This window comes from Petaurus breviceps, unplaced genomic scaffold (genome assembly GCF_028583685.1).
Source record: "Petaurus breviceps papuanus isolate PSGF00001 unplaced genomic scaffold, PetGlider_PUasm1.0 90775, whole genome shotgun sequence".
Classification (NCBI taxonomy): Eukaryota; Metazoa; Chordata; class Mammalia; order Diprotodontia; family Petauridae; genus Petaurus; species Petaurus breviceps.
In genome coordinates, this window is record NW_027187342.1 from 12,302,199 (window position 1) to 12,321,482 (window position 19,284).

Sequence of the window (19,284 nt, forward strand, 5' to 3'; positions counted from 1 at the left end):
CCCCCCCCCCCCTGTGAAACGCACGCCGCGCTCCGAGCTGCATCCAATCAGAGCTGCAGCAGTGAGCGTGTCATCCTGTTCTTCCCCAGTGATTTGCTTGCTGGCGCCATTGAGAGCAGTGCCGCGGAGGAGAGCTGAGGCAGGACAACATAAAAACCCGGTATGTAAGCGGGAGTGAGGGGGCATGATGGAGGATAAAAAGGGCATGATGGAGGAAAAAAGAAGAACTCAGGGGGCATGATGGAGTGAAAAGAAGGACTGATGGTCATAATTTTATTATTCTGTCTGTTTTGACCCCCAGACATGAGTACAAAAAGGAAGAGCTATACTGTTGAGTATAAGAAAGCAATTGTAGAAGAGTCACATGGAAAGAATCTTGCAGTTTTCTGTAAAGAAAAACTTTTGGATCTTCGAATGGTCAGAAAATGGAGAGCAGATTATAATAACCTCAATCAACAGGTGGATGAGGGAAAAGGGAAAAAGTGCAGGTCTGGATCAGGTCGGCAGCCCTTTTATCCTGACTTGGAGATCCTCATTGGTGAATGGATTGCTGACAGGAGAGCAAAGGCCTTAGTTGTGCGCAGGGCTGATATTCAAGCATTTGCCCTTTCAATGGCACCAGAGTTTGAAATGGTCTCAGAAGTATTCAAAGCATCACAACACTGGTTGGACGGTTTCCTTCAACGGTACAGGTATGAACTGTCCCTAAGAAGATCAACAACACTGTTTAAGCTGGAAGATGCTGAAGTTACTAAACGTGCACTTGCATTCAAGTACTTTATTGATAAGATCGACATTTCCAAGTACCAAACCTGCAATATGATTGCTATGGATGAAACTGCAGTGTTTATGGGACAAGGATCTCAAACAACAATTCATCACAGGGGTGCAACGTCAATCTACATTCCCACCACTGGCTATGAAAGTGCACGGGTCACCTGTGTTTTGGCAATTCGTTTGGATGGAAAGAAAGCTACACCTCTAATCATCAGTAAGGGCAAGAAAGATAAGATTGAATGTGTATCTGGCATTTACGTTCTTGAAACCGAAAAAGCCTGGTGTACACAAGCCGTTATAAGAAAGTGGGTTGATTTAATGCTGCCACTTGTTATGCGAGGTAACCAAAGAGGTCTGATAGTCTGGGATTCAGCCAGCACTCACCGCACTAAAGAAATGAAGAACTTCCTTGCAGAGAGAAGAATAGATCAAGTCATGATTCCTGCAGGAATGACTGCCTATCTCCAGACCCTTGATATTGCAATAAACAAGCCATTCAAGGACCATTTGCGCATGGAAGTTAATGACTACATTGAAAATAGAATGGAAAGAAATCAGCGCGGAAACTTTGTGAAGCCCTATCTGCAAGAAGTCGTGACTTGGGTGAAGAAGTCATGGGATAAAATTACTGACAGCTGTGTCGCCAAGGAACTACAAGCAGGTTACCTGGACAAGACATATTCATTTAAAGAGAGCTATATTGCTGGACATGACAGATTAGGTCCACTTCTTCTGAAGGAAATGGAGGCGCAAGACATCCAGGACGGAATTCAGGGTATGGACACTTATGACAATGTTGTTGAAGAAGATGACATGATCATTATTGAATAAAGGTACATTTTTTTGTTCACATTTACCTGTTTATTAAAATTGCTGTCAATGTTCATTAAAATAAGCCCTCCCCTGAAAATAAGCCCTCTGGTGTTTTTCTGTCCGAAAAATTAATAAGACAGTGTCTTATTATCGGGGAAACATGGTAGTACTACCTCCTACCCTCACTCCTTTCTACTCAGCCCTAATATAAATCCACAACTACAGTACTTTTTGATTCTAGAATGTGTCCCTCCCAAGACTAGAAAAGTTCCAAATAGAGTGGGGGAAAAGGAGGAGGAAAAAATATGAGGGCCCAATTTCTAGACGCCAAGGCCAATCTAGCCGCCAGCAAACAGTTAAACCTGAGTTTAAATTTAATGAAAATACTACTTCCAGAATCCAGCTAAACAGGAGAGCTATCTTTGGAACAAAACCAGGCTGCAATTTTTAAAAGAGATGTTTTCTCATAGACCAAAGATTTGAACACAGGAATATATACTGCTTTTGAACTATATAATATGAAGCACTTAGACCAGGACCATCTTGAACTGTAGAAGCTAGAGTTCATAGCTAATGATGATGATAAGGAGGATGATAGTAACTAACATTTATAGAGCACTTAACTATGTGCCAGGCACTTTGGCAAGTGCTTTATAATTATTATCTCATTAGATCCTTACAATAACCCTGGGAGATAAGTGTTATTATTACTATCCCCATTTTATAGATGAGGTAAATAGAGGTTAAGTGACTTGCCCAGGGTCACCAAACTAATAAGTTTCTGAGGCCATATTTGAACTCACATCTTTCTGACCCCACACCTGATGTTGAAACACCTAACTGCCCCTAGGAAGCAACCAAAATAGTCGTAAACATATATAGGACAAATAAAAAACAAAACAAGAATACAGAGAAACTTAGGTTCCAAGCCTAAGAGTAAAATGAATATAAATATAATATAAAATATAAGCATATATAATATAGATATATGCATATAAAATGTGTAATATATACATATATTATATACACCCATATATAACATAGTTATGTGTATGATACAACACATATAACATATGTATATAAAACACAGAGTTGAATACTCACAGATTTTTGTGCAATAAAGTTAAGAGAACTAGGGGATGGATAAAATTAATCAGTCAAATAGAGCTTCATGAAGGAAATAAGATTTTCCAACATTTTCTCATCCTCATTTACACTGTAAACATTGGATATATAAAGGTCCTATCTTCTCATTACTTGGTAAGTCTCTTGGTGCCTAGAATATTTCTATTTGCACATCTTACATTTTTAAATTCCTGTAACTGCTAAAAAGTTAGATTTAGCCAAAACCTAATTTCTCTTAATTCCCATTCATTTATCCTATTTCTTTCCCCTACAACTCTGATGTAAGCAGAATGCCCTTTCCATACAACATTATATTAAATATTTATAATAAATATATATAAATTATTTTAAATAAAATTTAAAATACTTTAAGATAAGTACCTTGTACTTTACTCCCAATCTTCTTTCCCCACCCCATCCCCCAGGGTAAAATTTTTCTAGTTCTTTCTATCATTCCTTATACGATATGGCACCAGATTAACCCAGGTATGGGGAACCTGCCCTGGGCACAGCCTTTTGACTGAGCTCAGGTTTTATAGAACAATCCTTTTACTAAAGGGATTTCCTCTGTGTTCAGTCAAAGGGCTGCACTTGAGGACCTAGAGGGACATATGTGGCCTCGGGGACACAGGCTCTCCACCCCTGAACTAACCTATTTGTTCTAGAATCAATCAATATCACTTTTAAAAGTGATACCCAGAGCTGCTAGGTGGTACAGTGAATAGAGCAGTGGCCTTGGGGTCAGGAGGACATGAGTTCAAATCTGACCTCAGACACTTAACACTTACTAACTGTGTGACCCCGGGCAAGTCACTTAACCCTAATTGCCCTGCCTTCCCCCCTCCAAAAAAAAAAAGCAAAAAAAAAAAATTTAGGGGCGGCCAGGTGGTGCAGTGAGTAAGAATAAAATCAAATTTACAGTCAACTAGACCTAGGTATTTTTCACATGTACTCCTACTAAGATAGTTTTAAGTCCATCAAAGAATTGTACAAATGAATTATTGAAAGTAAGTGAATTCCTTTACATGCACCCCTATTAAATATCATCTTATAAGTTGCATCTCATCCTTCTATTATGTTGAGACCTTTTTGTATCCTGATTGTGTATTCTAAATGTATTGACTATTCTTAGCTTTATGTCATCTAAAAGTTTGAAGAGCATATTTTTCTTGTCTAAGTCACTGATAAAATGTTGATCAAGAGAAGGTCACAATGTCCTGGGGCACAGCACAAGACACTTTTCTCCAGGTTGCCATAACCTATTAGTCGAGCAGCTAACTATACTGTCCTCCAGTCCATCTTTTTAAAAAATCTTAAGCAAAGAGACACCATAAGACTATGTCAAATACCTCTAAACAAACTAGTTCTAAAGCATTCCACATTCTACCAAGTTAATACAAAAAAGCCTAGAGATTAGTTTAGCTTAACATTTATTCTAGTGAACTCAGAGAAATTCCACTAGTTATCTATCACTGTTTTCTTTCTGTTAGATCACAGAAATAAGCTCCTTTTAACTGGCTACATAATGCAATGTTTGATTAAGTGAGGAACACACAAAATTTTAAACCTGTCAACTCCCAATTTTGAAATTGCCACTTCTGTTACTGAATTCTTTGAGATGCCTGAAAATCCCAAACAAAAGAATGAAGATTTGGCCTTGGGCAGAAGCTCATTAGCCTCTGTCATTCTTCTTCAGTGTGGAAGGGGTGGCCCCTCTGGAAAGAAGCCTACAGTTAGCTGGCCAACAGAGCTAGAAACCAAGTGAAACACAAGCAGCTTTAATGTCCCTGGACAAAACACCCCATCACCCTGGGTGCAAGACTAGTATAGTGATCTTACAACCAAAAATCCTTGCCAAGCTTTCCAAAGGACATAATTCCTGGCTCTTTCTCACTATTTCCATCTGTCCATGAGAATGGAGCCAACAAATAGAGCAAAGGAATAGACCAAGCTGAATGGCAGTGATCACAAAGAATCCTAACACTTGGAGCTAGATATTGGCAGATTCCTCAGCTGGGACACCAGGAGTTCACTGGTGTTACAGTCTTGTTTGCACAGTCAAAACGTTTAATAGTATTTAAAAAAGCCTTTAGGAAGGAAGGAAACAAGCCTTTATTGAGCAGCTACTAGGTACTAGGTACTGTGCTTAGCACTTTACAAACATTCTCTCTTTTGATCCTCAAAACAACGGAGTGAAGGAAGTGCAACTTTGTCTCCATTTTAGAGTTCAGGAAACTGAGAGGTAAAGTAACTTGCCCAAGATCACAGTTTCTAAGTGTCTGATGTCGGATGAACTCAAATCTTTCTGGCCCGGTGCTCTATCCACTGTGCCACCTAGCTACCTCTATAGAAAATTTAAAAGGCTTATCAATCTCAAAATCATATCTCTAATATTAAGAATGAAATTATTCTAGGAAGAAGCATTTTCATTATCTGCTAAATGTAAAGATTCCTTTTTTTGTGGTTTTCCAAATTAAACCAAAGCAGACAGCTAACTATGAATATGACAGCCCAAAGAACACAAACATAAGTGGTCAGTATTATTATTCGACAGTATCAATCATGAGGAAACACCCTGGATGCCTGCGGTCTATTTAAAGACAGCATCTGAGGCATTTGCACTCAGGATTGACACATGTGGTATATGTTTTTCCATAACATCTTCCGTAAATTCCATCAGAAGAGACAGGGGAAAATGCATTTCTATTGATCTGCTGCATGTATTAAAGACAGATATCCCTCCCCCCAAAAAAACACAGACTATTTTCTGTTAAGACAAGACCTTCCTATGCACACTGTTTGAGGATCATAAAACAGCATCTGAACAGAGCAAAGTGCAGCCCTAAAGGCTTTCCTTCAACAAAGCACCTTCTGTAAACAGTCTGAAATTAGCTGAAAGATGCAGCCACATGGACCCTCAGATGATCAGTACCAAGAAAGGCACAAAGTAAGGCACCGTCTGTTTCCCAAAAGGTTTTCATCGCTGCCATGGAGGGCATCCACTGCAAAATGTAGATGCAAGAGAGATTCGCTATAGAGGGAGAAGTCTATTAGATATTCTAGTTTGGGAATAATATTGTGTTGACTGCCCAAAACCCCAGGATCCTATGAAAAAAGCACATCAGTGAGATCCACACTACAATCATCCAAAGATATTAACCTAACAGCACATGTAGGAAAAAACAAATGCATATAGTATATTCATTGTCCAAAAATATATATGCATATATACATATATATTTTGTGTATCTGGAACATATATATAATTATAATCTATATTATATATAATTGTGTGTATATATAATATCTATTCTGCTTATGTATATGTGTGTGAAATATACATAGGTATATATTATATACATGAAATATATATCATATGTGTGTGTATATATTATATATAATTGGGTACACATATATTTTATTATGTTTGCATATATACACACATATACATGTATGCATATTGTATAATATATATATATATATAACAAGGAAAGCAGATGGACAATGAATTGTACCCAAAGTTGAGGAAGAAGACAGTAGGCTGGATTACATTTGAAAAAAGTGCACAGTGCTTTCAATGCTACAGAACTGCTCCCATAGACAGAAAGATACACACATCCATTTTTTAAAATCAATATTTTTCCAGTGATGTATATTATATGACTATAAATCACAGGATACCACAATCTCTAAAGAATTAAAATTTCAAGGTAAACCAAATGCTAGTGGAAAGAATGAGGGCAAAAAGTAAGCTGAACAATATTAGTAATGATGGCTTACATGCAAAAATTTCTAAATAGCATAAAAAGTCATTTAGAAAATATAATTGGAAAAGGAAATGCACCAATCAGGTACTGGAAAAAAAGTATAATATGTGATCAACCCAAGTGATGCACCAGTAGCCAGAAAATGCTAAAAGACTTTGAGGAAGGCTCTCAACACATTGGTGAATTCTATTATGGATAATTATGAGCCATGCAGGGTTCTTATAATAATCTCTGCTACCAGGGAAGATAACACTAGTGGCTCACATGAGCTCAGGAGTTCTGAGCTACAGCAGCCTAAGAAAAGTGGGCATCTAAGTCCAATACCAATATGGTGAGCCCCAGGGATCAGGAAGCAATTTAAAAAATTAAAATTAAAAAAAAATTTTTTAATCCTGGGCTGCCTAAGGAAGAGCAAACCTACCTAGGTCAAAAATGGAGCAAGTCTAAGGTCCTGTGGCAATCAGTAATGGGATCAGGCTGATGAATGGCTGCTAGACTCCCAGTCTAAATAAAATAAGGGGAGAGAGGGAAAGACAAGAAGGAGGGAGGGAAGAAGGAAGGAAGGGTTATAGAAAGACCTGAACAAGAGGCACACATGATAAGAAGACCTGGGTAAGTTGCAATATATACCTTTCACCCTAAGCAGCTCTGTAATACACATTTTAAAAAAATACACAAAAAAATATCTTGGAGATAATACTCAAGTAGATAAAATCATGAATTTCCCTGAATTATTAAAGAGTAGGAAAGCAAGTGGGCTTGGTATATCCTGCCAATGGTCACCACAGGAAACCCAACTCAACCTTCCTTTCACAAGGGACAGACAGAACTACAAGTGTGACTACTATGACACTAAAGAAAAATAAAGATAGAATCCCGGGCTCAGACACTCAGCACCACACCCAGAAATAACTGGCCGTGTAACCTTGAGCAAGTTACTTAACCCCGATTGCTTAAAAAAAAATTTTTTTATTTAAAAAAAAAAGAAAAAAGAAAAAGATGTTCAATGGCTAATATGGAAATGTTTTGCACATACATTTATAATTAATAACAATTGCTTGCCTTCTCAAGGAGAGGGGAGGGGTGGGAGGGAGAAAGAGAATTTAGAACACAAATTTTTTTTTAAATGATTGTAAAAGATTGTGCACATGCAATTGGGAAATAATTAACAAAATAAATGAAAATATATTTTTAAAAAGATATTCATTTGATTATATCTATATTATATGATGTTGAAATAGATATTAGGCAATATTTGTTACTTTGTAAACCTACTGAAGGCAATCAAGAAAAATCTTCAACTTAAATGACAGATTTTAAAAAATAAAATGAATATACATGCTATTTAAATGAAAATTATACAATATGGGAGAATTTTATCAGACTGTATACTCAATAAATTCATTCAAACTCAGGATGAAATACAGGTCTACAAGTTCTATTGTAAATTGTCCCTCATGCAATTTGTACAAATTGTATATTTCATAAATAATTATTTGTATGCATGAAGAAATATGCCAGTTTTTAAGTTGTTAAAAGAATAATAAATTTTATTTTTTTTAAACTGTATAATGGTGTGACAACGTGGGGAAGAGCATAGGGCATATCTATATGTCTAAACAGTTGGGATGCAGCATGCTGGCTTTTTTGAGCCAGAGCTTTTTAGAGGGAGATTGAAAAGAAGAGACTGATATCATAGTGAAAATAACAAAGATGACGCAAATGCATTTGATAACAAAACTTCCTCCTGAAACTTGCATGTTTTAGTGGCTATTTTTTTAAAAACAGAATACTCTAAATATATCATTTCAAGCTCCTCAAATCACACTTTGATCCAGAGCTAAAAAAGTATGTTCATCAGTGCAATGACCAACCTTGCCTCTAGAATAATGAAGAGGCAAGCTACTGTGTCTCCTGAAAGAGAAGTGGGGGCCTTAAAGATGCAAAATAAAATACATGTTCAGACCAATGTGGGAATTTGCTTTGCTTGACTACAAATATCGGTTACAATTATTTTTCTCCATTTTCCACCGGAGGTGGGGTAGAAGGAAAGACAGAGGAGAGTCAATATAAAAGAGGGGGGGAAGAGTTGGAACAACAGTGGGAAGGGAGAGAATGACTGAAGTTTAAAAAAAATTACAGAAGAAAACAAAAGGAAGGCCAGAAAGAAATTCAGAAGCAGGACAGCTTTGCAAGTTACATATGGAATCTATTATACATTTTAAAAGAAATGTAAGCTTAAAGAATATATTTCAGTTTCACATACAAGTCTCTTTTTTTCTCTTCTACTTTGTATATAGAAATGTTCATTTAGTATTTATGTTCATAATTTTAAAATAAAAAATGAAAAAAACATTAGGGTAATGGGTGTTAAGTTTACAAAATAGTATTTTAGACATTCACCAATTTTTTTTAAAAACCTATCCTGAAGAAATAAAGAATTCTTTCTTAGTCATTTGACTCATCTACAAAAGAAATTCTCATTTTATTTTTAAAATGTAAATATTTCTAAATATTAATAGCTAAAGAACCCAATGCCATATAGATAAATATAATACTCTTGATCTTGCTATGTCTAAACATATGCCTTATGATTGTAAGTTGAAATGAGTGTTAGAACATGAAAACCTTATGTTTTGGCTATGGGTAAATAATGAGCTTTCTAGTTTATCAAACAAACTAATGCAAAATTTACTGTTCTTACTATTATGTATTGCAGCAGATAGAGCACTAGACTCAGTGCTTAAAAAAATCTAAGTTCCAGGGGGCAGCTAGCTGGCACAATGAATAGAGTACCACCCCTGTAGTCAGGACTTGAGTTCAAATAAGGCTTCAGACACTTAACACAAAACTAGCCATGTGACCTTGGGCAAGTCACTTAACCCCAACTGCCCTACCTTCCTCCCTCAAAAAAAAAGCAAATCTAAATTCAAACATGGCCTTAGGCCCTTCCCAGATTCTGAGACCTGGAGCAAAGTCCCTAGACCTGTGTCTGCTCAGTTTCTTCCTCTTGAAAATGAGGATAATAATACACCTACTTCCTAGGGTTGTTGTGAGGATAAAATGAAATAATATTTGTAAAAACATTTTGCAAAGACTCATGATGGAGAGAAATATGTGCATCCAGAGAAAGAACTAGAAAGAACTGAGTTTATATCCAGGTGGAAGCAAAATACCTGATTTTTTTCCTTCTCTTGTTTGGTTTTATGTCATCTTTACCATTTTTCATTCCATTTGATACAGTCCCTCTTTATAACCTGACTAATGTATAATGTGAAAGTATTTACAGATCCTATACTTGACTATATGCCACCATGGGGGGGGAGGTGAGGGAGGGGGACAAAATGTGAAACTCAAGGAATTGTGGAATTGAATCCTGTAAACTAAAAGGAAACAAACAAATTAATTAAAAAATTAAATTAAATTAAAAAAACATTTTGCAAACCTTAAAGTGTTTTATTTATTATTTATTAATTAATTATGATTATTTGTGTGAAAAGTGGTTTTCTGCAGTAGTTGTCATAAACAAATTTCACCCAACTAGTGGCTGAAAAAGAATTATGAGCTACAATTGCAGTATCACCAATGAAATCATGTTCTGAGAAACCTTGTGCCAAAAAACAAGCGTACTCATAATATGATAAATATTATTTGTATAAGGTTCAAACATGAACATTGTAAAGAATTTTGAGTTAAAATTATCTGTGAAGGGGCGGCTAGGTGGCTCAGTGAATAGAGCACCAGCCCTGGAGTCAGGAGGACCTGGGTTCAGATCTGGCCTCAGACACTTAACACACACACACAAAAAAAATAGCCATGTGACCTTGGGCAAGTCACTTAACCCTAACTGCCCTCCAAAAAGCAAAAAAAAATTTTTTTTAATTATTTGTGAAGTCTTTAATGAAAAGGGGGAAGGTAACAACTGTTTTCTATAAAGAAGAGGGGTAGCACTACATAAGGTTTAGAAAGCAGTGTGGTAGATACTCAAAAAATGTTTGTTGAATTGAACTGGGCTCAAGCATGTCTAAGAACAACTACTGTTCACTTCTTGGTATATGCTTTATCAATATTTTTTATTAAGGAATGACTACAAAAATCGCAACTAATTCATTAATTTTCCGCAATTTATTCTTTTTCTTTACTCTATAACATGTCCTCTTCACCTCCAGAGACATGTAGAAGAGAGGTTTTCCTAGAATTCTAGAATGGCCTAACTGTACAAGACCTTACAAATTAAGTGGCCACTATTTCCTGGGCACTAGGGATAAAAAGATAAAAGTACACAGTCCTTGCTCCTGAGGTGCTTATATTCTATTTGGGGAAACAACACACATGTATATATATATATATATATATATATATATATATATATATATATATATATATATATATGTGAGTATATGCAAAATAAATACCAGGCAATTTGGGGAAAGAGACTAGCACCTGAGGAAATCAGGAAACATTTCATTTAGAAGATGGCACCTTCTTATAAAAATGTGCATACCCTTTGACCCATCAATACCACTTCTAGGGCTGTATCCCAAAGAGATCATAAAAATGGGAAAAGGACCCTAATGTACAAAAATATTTATAGCAGCTCTTTTTGCGGTGGCAAAGAATTGGAAATTGGGGGGATGCCCATCAATTGGGGAATAGCTGAACAAGTTGTGGTTTATGAATGTAATGGAATACTACTGTACTATAAGAAATGATGAACAGGCAGACTTCAGAAAAGACTTATATGAACTGATGCTGAGTGAAATGAGCTGAACCTGGAGAACACTGTACACAGTAACAGCTATAGTGTACAATGAATGATTTTGATAGACTTAGCCCTTCTCAGCAATGCAAGGACCTAAAACAATTCCAAAGGACTCATGATGGAAAATACCCTCACATCCAGAGAAAGAACTATGGAGTCTGAATGCAGAGCAAAGCAGACTATTTTCTTTTTGGGTTTTCTTTTTGTTTTTGTTTTCTTTCTCATGGTTCCTCCTACTCATTCTGGTTCTTCATAGAACATGACTAATGTGAAAGTATGTTTAATGAGAATCTATGTATAGAGATTATATCTGACTACATGCCATCTTGGGGAGGGGGGGAGAGAAGCAAAGAATATTAAAAACTTGTAGAAGTGAATGTTGAAAACTAAAAATAAATAAACTTAAAAAAAAAAAAGATGATGATTAGGCGGCTAGGTGGTGCAGTGAATAAAGCTCCGGGCCTGGAGTCAGGAGGACCTGAGTTTAGTTCCGGCCTCAGACACTTAACACCCACACAAAAAAACTAGCTGTGTAACCTTGGGCAAGTTACTTAACCCCAATTGCCCTCCAAAAGGCAAAAAAAAAAGATGGCACCTGAGTTGAATTTTGAAGAGAACTGGAGATGACAAGAGAAAGAGCTAAGAAGGTGGCACTTTCCAGACATGAGATACAGCCAACACAAGAGCACAGAGACAAGAGATGGAGTGTCACACACAAGGAAAACAAGACCAGATGGTTGGAATGTAGAGTGGAAGAAGGCCAGTAATACATAATATATGCCTGGAAAAACAGATTCAGGTCAGTCTAGGAGAAAAGTGAAAAGAGCCTGAATTGGAGTGGCAGCCACATGAGTGAAGAGATGGGACAGACTGGGAGATGTTGGAGGCAGCAATGATAAAGAATTGAAGATGGCTCCAAAGTCAAGAATCTGGGAAACAGGAAGGATGGTGGTACTCTCATGAAAAACAGAAAGGTCCAGAAAAGAGGCAGGTTTTGGGGGAAAGATTATGAGTTCTCTTTTGGACATGAGTTTGTGAAGCCTACAGGACATATAGTTCAAAATGTTCAATAGGCAATGACTTGGAGGTGGAAATTAGGAGCGAACTTCGGGATGGATATCTAGCTCTTACCGTCATTGCAGGGATGATAATAAAGTCCATGGGAGCTGATACAATGACAGAGTCTGTAGAGGAAAAGCTTTGTGTAGAAGTTAGCACTCACATGAGCCTGGAAAGGAGCTGATATTTCAAGGGCAGTGATGAGGCAATAATGCCTTCCAGGGCATTAATGGCATAGGGGACAGTCTGGTAAAGTCAGTCTCTAAGTCTCAGTTCCCATATGTAAAATTAGGGGGTTGAATGAGATACCCCCTAAGTTTCTCTTCAGCCTTCAATCTATCATGCTATGATTGATAATATTCACAAAGCAGCCTCTGCAAATTCCCATGATTCTGGATCAGTGGGGCATTTTCCAAAGAGAATAGGCCATATTACTTCCTGACACCCCTAAGTCCACAGTGTTGTCTTAAACAGAGGTTTTGTTTTTGCTTTGCATTCTAAACCAGTGATTTCATTGGTGTAGAGAGTTTTCCAGTGTGGAAAACTCCCTCTTAGGTGGATCAGAATTACGTGGGGCACTGAGAAGTTAAACAACGTGTCTGTGGTCATGGCCATTGCTTATGCATTTCAGAGGCATGTTTGAAAGCAGGTTTTCCTGACTCCAAAACCAGCTTTCTATCAACTGTGTCAATGTCTCTCAAAAAGAGTACAATTCACTTAACCCCAACTGCCCACAAAAAAGCAAAAAAAATTTAAAAATTAAAAATAAAATAAAATTTGGGGTGGCTAGGTGGCACAGTGAATAGAGCACTGGCCCTGGAGTCAGGAGGACCTGAGTTCAAATGCAGCCTCAGACACTTAACACAAAAACTAGCCGTGTGTGGGGCAGCCAGGTAGCACAGCGAGTAAGAGCACCGGCCCCAGTGTCAGGATGACCTGGGGATAGAATCCAGGCTCAGACACTTAGCACCCACCCAGAAACACCTGGCCATGTAACCTTGAGCAAGTTACTAACCTCAATTGCTAAAAAAAAAAAAAAAAAAAAAAAAAAATTACAACTAGCCATGTGACCTTGGGCAAGTCACTTAACCCCAAATTGCCCTCCAAAAAGCAAAAAAAAAAATTTTTTTTAAACCAAAAAGCTTATTTAATTCTATGTTACTATAATGGAAAGGCATGATCCCTTTCAAATAATAATCCTAAAAGCCATTTGTTTCATATCCAAATAGAGTAGGAGGAAGGGAATTTTCCAGGACAGATCCCCTTCAATAGTTAGGTATTAATTGTCTATTAGCCCTACCAACCAAATACAAAATAGACCTTCTATCTTAAATTTAGTTGGGTCCCAAGGTACAACACAAGGAGAGGTGGTAATCTCCCTCAAAAGAGCCTTAGGAGAATGTGGTTGGGGCAGGCCCTCCTCAGGGAAGGGAGGAAGTCACACTGTTGGGGTACATGGTACCTGGTCCAACCTTTGCATTCTCTTCTCATAAACACATGACTAACACACACAGCAAAGCACAACATTCTCAAGTACAGGCCAAATCAGATTAAAATGTAATTAAAAATACTTAACAAAGTAAAAAGAAATACATAAAACATATATAATATTAATATGTGGTTTTCTGTGTCAATATGTGGCCCACAGGGGTCCATGTGTAAGATTAAGTGGCCCCAGTTTCTCCTTGAGTTTGGCACCACTACCCTAAAACATGGCTTAGGAAGTAGAAGCAGTTACTAAGACCATTACTCTCAGCCAGGATCAACAGTTGATGCTTCTATATAGGAAACTGGTAAGACTGGGAGGTGAAGAAAGGCAGTCAGTAAATAAACATTAAACATCTACTTATGTGCCAGGTACTGTGCTAAAGATAAAAATATGGAAGAAGAAAAAAGATGGCCCCTGTCCTCAAGGAGTTTACAATCTAATTGGGGGAGATAACATACAAAAAGCAGCCAAAAGGGCTGGGGAGGGAAGAATCTGGGGGAAGAGGTGGAGAAAGAACCCGACAGGGAGGGCATGGTAGAGTCCATTGCAAGGAGTACAAACTTGTGGGAAATGAAGAGATGACTGAACTCAAAGTCCTCCTTAAATGCAAGCTTTGGGAGGAGCTCTCCATTCCACCCTCTAACCCTCCAAACAGAGGGGCAAAGGGCACTAGGAGAGTACTGATGAGGTGTGAGTAACAAACCTGAGGCAGTCTTACAGGATGATGAGGTTTCCTGGGAAGATGGTAGAATCCAGTCGGAGGAGTGCAAGCTGATGGGAAATGAATTTGATCTTCAAAACATCTCTCAAACAAATACACCCCCTTCTCTCCTTTAGCACAACCACCACAGTAATATAGGTTCTTATTACCTCATTGCCTTATTGACTGGACTACTATAATAGCCTGCTGGTGAGTCTGCCTGCCATAACCCCTAACCCAATCAATTCCAGTGGTTCCCCATCATCTCCAGGATCAACTATTATATCCTCTGTTTCATAGCCTGGCCCATTCATCTTTCCAGTCTTTTTACTCCTTGCACCTCCCACATACTCTATAACCCACTGACGCTGGCCCCCTTGCCATTCCTCCAATAGGACACTCTATCTCCTCATGGGGCATTGTCACTGGCTGTCCCCCATGCTGGAAACTCTCCCTTCTCATCTCTGTTTCTTGGCATCTTTGGTTTCCTGAAGTCTCAGCTAAAGTCTCACCTGTAAGAAGCCTTTTCCAGTTCTCCTTAATCTTCCAGTGCCATCCCTCTGTGGCTTACCCCCAATTTATCTTGTTTATGTACTGTCTCTCTAATCAGACTGAGTTCCTTGAGAACACAGTTCAGCAAAGAGTAGGCACTTTTTTTTTTCTTTTTGGAGGAGAGAAGGCAGGGCAATTGGGGTTAGGTGACTTGCCCAAGATCACACGGCTGGTATTAAGTGTCTGAGGCTGGATTTGAACTCAGGTCCCTCTGACTCCAGGGCCAGTGCTTTATTCACTGTGCCTCCTAGCCACCCCTAGAGAAGGCACTTAATAAATGCTAGCTGACTAACAGTATTTTAGTTAACCCTTTCACATCCATATTATCCCTAACCCTGACAAGCATACCATCTACATCTTCCATTGGTCCTTGATAAAAATATTGTGTAGGATAGGGCCAAGGATAGAGCCTTGAAATACTACACCAGAAAGTTTTATCTAAGATATTATCAGATCACTGGTAACTACTCTTTGGATCTAGTTATTTAAAAAGTTCCAAATGTATCTAACTGTAAAACTGGTAAAATCAAAAAGATAATTAAGAAAATTTTGGTGATCAAAAGTGGAAAATCAAAGTTGATACTGATACATCACTGAGAGTAAAATTAAGCACCAAAAGATCCTTTTAACAGTCATCTCCTTGAGGGCAGGAATAGTTTTGTTTTTGCCTTTTATCTCCTCTGCCCAACCAGGCCCTAGCACATCGTAGGCACTCAAGAAATATTTGTTGAAGTAAACACAAGATAGGAATTAGAATAAAGAAAACTAAAGCAAGACAGCTTTATTGAAAGGAAATGCTCATGATAAAGGGCAGTTGGTGACGATGGAAAGAGGTCAGGTCTTTTAGGATCCTGGGCAGAACTGCCACCCAAACCGATAAAGCTCAGTGGGTTGTTAGAGGGTTCTTATATGCGTCAAGCAAAACTAAGCATTGGGTAAAGGGAGTGAGGAGTCTGTACCTGATGTACAGGTCAAAATTAAGGAAACTGGTACTGATTCATGCTGTGGAGGAACACCTAGGAATTAGAGGCTAGCTGATATTCAAACTGCCAGCCAGCAGGTGACTGCAGGCCTTACTTTGATGATGACTCAGGGGATCTGAGCAGGGCAGTGAGGCTATGGAAGTCCTTATATCCTAAATCCTGTATAATCCTCTACTCCCTAAAAAAAAAAAATCCCTTATTCATAAAAGCACAAAGTAAAAGTGTGGTTAATAAAACCTACAGATCTAATTTGCAATTTAAGAAAAAAGCCAATTTATATTATTATTAGATCTCAGTCACTATTCATTCTAGTGAGTGGTTAAAATAAACTCCCTGAATTTTGGTTCACATAACAACCAATTCATACATTTAAACCAATAAAATACTGAGATCAATTTCACAACACGACTGTCACATATACAGACTGTCACAAAAGAACTAAATAAAAATTAATAATTCATTATTGAATTAATAACAAGTTTTGTCCTGTAACAAGTAAATAAAAATGCCTACAGAACACTTTTGAGAAAAGAATTTGGAGGAGGAAGGTGCCAAATAGAAGACTGGATCTACGATTTTGTTGGTACAATGAGCTCTCAATAAAGAAATTCCCTCTACTTATGCAGACCAGCACATGCTCTTCAACTTAAGAGACTCAGAGAATTGTGTGTGGCATTGGGAGGTGAAGTGACCTGCCCAAGGTCATAGAACTTACGTGTTTTAGAGGCAGAACTTGAATCCACCAGGTATTCTAAACTCTAAGACCAGCTCTCTATGTACTGCATCCCACTGCCTTTGTAAAAGCAAAATTTTTACAGTAGTATTTTTTTTAATAAAACCAACACCACAACAGAATGGCAAATATTGCAATATGATTATAGAATGTTCACAAAAAAATGTAAAAGAAAGAGGGCACAAAGGAAGCTCAAAAGAAAATTTAATTAAAGATACTGTCTTAATGGGGGCAAAAGGATAAGTCCACATCAAGATGTACTGGGAGTACATATTTGATTATTTATCTGAATAATTTCATATTGTAAAAAAAAACACAACAACTTGATTAGGTTATTCAATAATCTGGACTTCCTAAATCTAATTATAAGTTCTCTTTTCATACACACAAATACATAAACCAAGTTAATAAAGGCCTGATCTGGAAATTCATAAGTAGCACAAAACCAAATGATTCCAAAAGGTATTGGGATAGAAGGACTGAATCAGGTACCTTCATAGGGCTGTGGCCACTAAAAAGGAGAAAAATATGTTTTTTTTCCAGTGAACACGATTCAAAGCTGACAAAACTGAATCAAAGACTATCTAGTGTATAAAACAAGGAATTCAAACTCAGAGACTTCAAGACTAAGAGATCTGATCACTTCTTCAAACGGCTTGGGCTGTAAAAATGAATAGGTAAGAGAGTTCTATAGGGGTTTTTCTCTAAATCACAATTTATAGCCTTTATTTAGTATCCCAATCACAGCTTTTGAGATTCTGATCCTCTGCCAAGGACTCTGAGATCTACCTAAAATGTATTGAGGGGCAGCTCTTTTGCATTTTTTTCAATCAAAACTTGGGCACACTATTTGTCTTGGCCAGCTCCCATCATTTTTAGTCTAGGTTACAGACTCCTCCCACAATATGGTGACATCCACATTATCAGGAAATTGACTCCCATAAGGACAACAGGAAATAGGATCTTTTGATATTACTTCTGAATATTCATGGAAGGCAGATGGTGCCAACGGCAATTACTACACAAAATTACCTTAGGTGGTACATGGTGTTCTAGCATAAATAATAATGAAAAAACAAATGCACACTTTCTCAAATGAAATATTAAAGTTTAACTTACCTGTCCACTTTTCCCCAATTCTAGTTCCACAATAGCAACAGGGGCATTAATTTGGTCAAGGTGTTTTGACTGAGACTTCAAATCTACTCTCCAATTCATGGTTTTCAGACTATTTTCCCATCGACTTTGATTGATTAGACTCTCCTTGATTTTTGCCTTGTGGTTTTTCCAGAATTTGGAAATGACTCCTGCTTGATCAGATGTAATTCCACCTTGTTTTTTGGTCTGAGCGGTCAGGAATGCCTCTAATTGGTTGAAATCCATGTCTGCAGATGCAATAGACTAGAAAGATAAAAGAAGGAGGAAAAAGGATTAATTCTTTGGCAAACTGGAGAATAATAATAATAATATTCACATATATTTAGGACCAAATTTTTCTCATGACAATCTCATGAGTGAAGGAACTATTCATTATTCTTACTTTACATTTGAAGAACCTGAGACTCTCAAGAAATCAAATGTCTTGCCTATGTTTGACAGCATGTAAGTGTTGATTCCTGGCAAATTTTTAGAATTAGAAGAATAACTAAAAACATCTAGAAAAGGAAGCAATGATCTCCGGGCCAATAAAGACATCAACAAGAACAGGTCATGCCAAAATAATATCATTTCCATTTTTTTGGACAAGTTTATTAGACTGGCAGTTCAGGGAAATGCTGTAGATAAGGTTAAGTTAGATTGTATTTTTTAAAATAATTTTTGTTGATCTAAGACAATTCCAAAAGACTCATGATGGAAAATGCTATCCATATCCAGAGAAAGGACTATGGAGTCTGAATGCAGATTGAAGCATACTATTTTTCCTTTTTTTTCTTTTTGCTTTTTTCTTTCTTGTGTTTTTTCCCTTTCATATTAATTCTTATTTACAACATGACTAATGTAGAAATATGTTTAACATGATTGTACATACATCAGTTTGCATGCTGTCTTGGGGAGAACAGAGGGGAAGGAAGGGGAGAAAATTAAAAATTCAATCTTATAAAAGTGAATGCTGAAAACTAAAAATAAATGTATATTTTTAAAATATTATCTTTGTAAACTAAACTTAACAAATGACAAATAAAATGATTGTTGCAATATTCATAATAGATTTGAGAGTTCTAATGAAACTGAATATATTATAGACTGCTTTATTAAAAAACAAATTCATAGTAAATTTAACGTGCAACTTCCAAATCAGTCTTATTTGTGGTTATTTCTGGCCTTCCTTCTGTCCTTTTCTGTGAATTTTTAATAAATGCTTCAGTGATCCCTTTTTCATCCTTTTCTTTACTTTTTTTCCTACTATTCTATCCCTAGCCTCCCTCGCCCTCTTATCCACCCCACTGAAAAATGAAAAATAAAAACAAAACAAATATGCATGATAAAATAGAACAAAATCCCATGTTGGCCATGTCTGAAAATA

At 37.1% G+C, this 19,284-nt stretch overlaps 1 protein-coding gene across 3 annotated transcripts in view; it reads right to left on the reverse strand.

The window, feature by feature from the left end:
* The window catches only part of COMMD1 (copper metabolism domain containing 1), a 274,646-nt gene that overhangs the window by 162,259 nt on the left and 93,103 nt on the right, over window positions 1-19,284 (reverse strand). For all 3 annotated transcript variants that reach the window (XM_069069020.1, XM_069069022.1, XM_069069021.1), the window contains exon 2: window positions 17,880-18,161. In XM_069069020.1, coding sequence (XP_068925121.1) covers window positions 17,880-18,161 — 282 coding nt within the window. The remainder of the gene's footprint in view (window positions 1-17,879; window positions 18,162-19,284) is intronic.